The following is a 4,749-nucleotide window of genomic DNA, read 5'->3' on the forward strand; positions in this document are numbered from 1 at the left end:
AAGGACCTTGGGAAGCTTCATTACTTTCTTGGTGTGGAGGTTACTTCTCGTGTTGCTGGCCTTGTTATGACGCAGAAGAAGTACTCTCTGGATTTGTTGCAGCGAGCTGGGATGCTTAAGTGCAAACCGACGACTACACCCATGTCTACCACTGATAAGCTCAATGCTGTTGATGGTGTGCTTCTTTCTTCTTCTGATGCGACCGAGTACCGGAGTATTGTTGGTGGGCTCCAGTACTTGACGATCACGCGACCAGACATTTCCTATGCTGTTAACCGAGTCTGCCAGTATCTGCAGTCACCCCGTGACACTCATTGGTCTGCTGTTAAGCGGATTTTGCGTTATATTCGTTTCACGGTGGCTCATGGTTTGCATATTCGGCCGTCTGACTCTGGTTGTCTTTCAGCATATTCTGATGCAGACTGGGCTGTCAATCCGGATGACAGGCGATCCACGGGGGGTTATGCTGTCTTCTTTGGCTCTAACCTGATTGCCTGGAGTGCTCGGAAACAGGCTACTGTCTCGCGTAGCAGTACTGAGGCTGAGTATAAGGCTGTGGCCAATGCCACATCAGAGATTATCTGGGTACAGTCCTTGCTTCAGGAGTTAAGTATACCCCAATCACAGCCTCCTGTTCTTTGGTGTGATAACATCGGTGCTACATACCTTTCTGCAAATCCGGTATTCCATGCCCGAACGAAACACATTGAAGTTGACTATCACTTTGTGCGTGAACGTGTCTCTCAGAAGCAACTACAGATCAAGTTTATTTCTTCCAAGGATCAACTTGCTGACATCTTCACCAAGCCATTGCCTTTGCCACAGTTTGAGACTTGCAGGCGCAATCTTACCCTTCTAGATTCATTAGAAAGTGGCTAAGATTGAGGGAGGGTGTTAGACTGTATTTACATGTGTATATTGTAACGTTGTATACCACCTCATTATATATATATGTGATAGGCCACCCCTAGAGGGTTGTACCGGTTCCCCCCAAAAGTCTATTGTTTTACACATGCATGCGCCCCTCACGGTCTTCGCTTTCTCTCTCACACACACGCACACGCATACATCCAACAGAGTGACAGCGTATTCTCTGATCCCTCCCTCCCTCCCCCCTTCTCTTTGTTCTCTTGTGGGCGCCCTGGAGCTCGGGCATCTCTGCTCAAAACTACGCGGATACCTGCCGATCCCATCCATATCCCCGGCCGTATGTACATTCTCCATGTACGTATCCTCTCCTTCTCTCACATTCACGTTCTCTTGTCCGTTGCGCGCTTCCCACTTCCTGCTTGGTCGCTAGCTTCTTCCCTCCCGCGAGCGAGGTCCACTCCACTAGCTCCAATGGCGGCCGCTTCTTCCAGCTCTGCTCGCGGGCACCACCTTCTTCTCCGCCTCCTCGCGCTTCTCGCCGTCGCTGGCAATGCTGTCGCCGCCGGCAGCGGCGCCGTCGTTGGGAAGAAGAGCGCGGCGCTGTCGCTGCGTGAGTTGGAGTGGGGTGCTGCTGCGAGGAAGATCCAGGGCGGCCGCTACGAGCAACAAAGCAAGGCTCAGATCCTAGGTAAGTAACTTGTTTTCTTCGCTTCTACGTAGTAAGTACGTACGAATTGTACCTTAGATTAGACTTATCTAAAAGTACGGTCGAAGCATTCCTAGGCAATATCATTCTGAGATATAGTGACCACACATTCACAATCCACTATTCCTGAAAAAAAAAGTTATGTACATCTACCGGTAATTAAGAATTCGAGGTGTCAATGCCCTTCAGCATAGTTTTTGAATGAAGAACAAAAAAGAGAAGCCACGAAGAGAATGAAAAAGCGTCAAGTGTCAACATGGGCTCAGTCTTACAAAGATGCATGATTGCATGAATATGAATGTATATACATGGCCTATATTCTCTGACAGGTGACTGCCGTACCTGGAATTTTACACTTTGTATTATCCGGTGGCCTTCTCGTGGTTAACTCTCACGTGTACTACTCTGATGACAGTGGAAATCATACCATACATAGAGAATCCAATTCATGATCTAGTTCCAAATTGCATGCATATACTACTGATGTACTACCTACGATACTTGTAGAATCTACAGGTCTCTGATGCCTGATGGGCACTTATTACACAGTTACACTCCGGTTTACACTCTCACTGGTCCATCTCATCTTCTCCAGGAGAGCACAGGAAAGCAGAGGGAGCAAGCAGAGCAACCACCGTGCTAGAGCTGAAGCATCATTCCCCGGCCACCATCTCCAACCAGCCCGCCGGCAGCGAAGGATACCTCAGCCGACTCCTCGCCGCCGATGCTGCTCGTGCTGCCTCGTTGCTGCTCCCCAGGGCAGCGTCCATACAGTCCCGCCAGGCGGCGGCCCAGGTCCCGCTGACATCTGGCATTCGCTTCCAGACACTCAACTACGTCACCACCATCGCGCTCGGCGGCGACTCCTCCGGCGCCGCCGCCAAACTCAACGTCATCGTGGACACCGGCAGCGACCTCACCTGGGTGCAGTGCAAGCCCTGCCGTGCCTGCTACGAGCAGCGGGACCCACTCTTCGACCCAGCTAGCTCCGCCACCTACGCCGCCGTCCCGTGCAACGCCTCCGCCTGCGCGGCCTCGCTGAAGGAGGCCACGGGCGCGCCCGGATTCTGTGCCAGAGGCGGCGGCAGCGGAAGCGAGAGATGCTACTACGCGCTAGGCTACGGCGACGGGTCGTTCAGCCGCGGCGTGCTGGCCACGGACACGGTCGGCCTCGGCGGCGCCAACCTCGACGGCTTCGTCTTTGGCTGCGGGCTCAGCAACCACGGCCTGTTCGGTGGCACAGCGGGGCTCATGGGCCTCGGCCGGACCGAACTGTCGCTGGTCTCCCAGACGGCATCCCGGTTCGGCGGCGTGTTCTCCTACTGTTTGCCGGCGACCACCTCCGGCGACTCCACGGGGTCCCTCTCCTTGGGGAGTGACTCATCCTCCTACCGCAACACGACGCCCGTGGCATACACCCGCATGATCGCAGACCCGGCGCAGCCCCCGTTCTACTTCATGAACGTCACGGGCGCGTCCGTCGGAGGCGCCGCGGTGACCGCGTCGGGGCTCGGCGCCAGCAACGTGCTCATCGACTCGGGCACGGTGATCTCGCGGCTGGCGCCGTCCGTGTACCGCGCCGTGCGCGCCGAGTTCGCGCGCCAGTTCACCGCCGCGGGGTACCCCGCCGCGCCGGGGTTCTCGCTCCTCGACACGTGCTACAACCTCACGGGCCACGACGAGGTGAACGTGCCGCTGCTCACGCTGCGGCTCGAGGGCGGGGCCGACGTGACCGTGGAGGCCGCCGGGATGCTGTTCATGGCCAAGAAGAACGGGTCTCAGGTGTGCCTGGCGATGGCGAGCCTTGCATACGAAGACCAGACGCCTATCATAGGGAACTACCAGCAGAAGAACAAGAGGGTGGTGTATGACACGGTGCGCTCAGGGCTAGGTTTTGCTGACGAGGACTGCAGCTACAATATGTAATAGCAGAAACTGAGAGTAGAATTGTATTCAAGTGTTTGCGAAATGTAACTTAAAACGGAGATTTTTTTTTACAATGTCGCCATGTTTCTCTCTTCTTCAGTAAACATATCTTTAGATGTGGAGTAGTTAGGTTTTCTACGTTCTCGATGTTCTTTGTCAACGTCTAGTGGTCATCATAGTTTTGTGAGAATAAATTTTCTTTCCTTCTTTTGGCGGTGCCATGAGATTTCTGTCCTCGAAGATCCGATTATTTGGATCTGATGAGTCTATGGTGTTGTATCAAGATTTTTTGTTGGTTTGATCATTTGTGGAGATGAAAATTTTCATCGACATCATGGTAAAAATATAGTGATTCGACGGCCTGCACTTCTAAGGATCATCCCCGACCCAAGTACATTCATCAATATGGTTTTTCATCTTTTTGGATGGACGACTCAAGGCGCTTTAAAAAACCTTTATTGGTATTGTTCGTGCTGCTAAAATAGTGACAACATCATTGCTCCAAATCAATTGCAGCCTCTTTACCGAAGTTTTCGAAGTATTTTTTTATCTAGAGGCTAGCACGAATGCCCGTGCGTTGCAACGGGAAAAATTGATATTTTGTGCAAGCATAATGCCCATAGGTTTTACACATAGAAACTACATCCGTATAGAAATCTAGTGATATACTTTTCATGACATATAACACATATTTAAATCCTCAAATCGATGAGCTAGAACTACGTGAATGACTTATACACCAAGAAGGAGGTAGTACCTCAAATCCTTCATGTAGAATTTATTAAGACCACAATCTTTCTTTTAGTTATTCCACCGGTTTACCCATAATCCTTTCTTTAATTAGCCACATCCATTAAATATTCTATTTATACTCACGATCCTTCCTTTATTAGCTCATTCGTTTAATTAGCTCGCCCTAAACATGATGACTGCCACTTTGTATATTTAGAGTGAGTTGGGATTAGTAAATAGAAAGGCGCATAGGTCCTGTGTTCAATTCCCATAATGTTGATTTATTTTGACACAATTATTTTTTGTGGTCTCTATGAAAGCCCATAAAAGGCCCATCAACATACAAGTACCTGACCCAGATCACTTAACGTGTGTAATCCAAACGAAAAGGACTAAACCAAACCGAATACCTATTCCCTTTAATAGTAGGTATAGAATAGATATAGATATAGATTAATATCGCAAAGAAGGTGTTTTTAAGAGATTTCATTGTAATTCTTAGTCATATGAATTAC

The 4,749-nt window shown here is 50.2% G+C and overlaps 1 protein-coding gene across 1 annotated transcript; it reads left to right on the forward strand.

Annotated features, from left to right (window-relative positions):
* The first annotated feature begins 1,121 nt into the window (after positions 1–1,121).
* On the forward strand, positions 1,122–3,709 carry LOC123104929 (aspartyl protease family protein At5g10770). The gene is made up of 2 exons (XM_044526873.1): positions 1,122–1,558; positions 2,172–3,709. Exons 1-2 carry the CDS (start codon positions 1,210–1,212, stop codon positions 3,500–3,502), a joined length of 1,680 nt encoding a protein of 559 aa, XP_044382808.1. The 5' UTR covers positions 1,122–1,209; the 3' UTR covers positions 3,503–3,709.
* The last annotated feature ends 1,040 nt before the right edge of the window (positions 3,710–4,749 follow it).

Source organism: Triticum aestivum, chromosome 5A (assembly GCF_018294505.1).
Source record: "Triticum aestivum cultivar Chinese Spring chromosome 5A, IWGSC CS RefSeq v2.1, whole genome shotgun sequence".
NCBI lineage: Eukaryota > Viridiplantae > Streptophyta > Magnoliopsida > Poales > Poaceae > Triticum > Triticum aestivum.

Excerpts from the sequence above, each read along its gene's own strand:
- LOC123104929 (XM_044526873.1), top strand. The coding sequence starts at position 1,210 with ATGTACATTCTCCATGTACGTATCCTCTCCTTCTCTCACATTCACGTT. Across the intron at positions 1,559-2,171 it reads AAGCAAGGCTCAGATCCTAG|GAGAGCACAGGAAAGCAGAG; the intron begins GTAAGTAACTTG and ends CATCTTCTCCAG.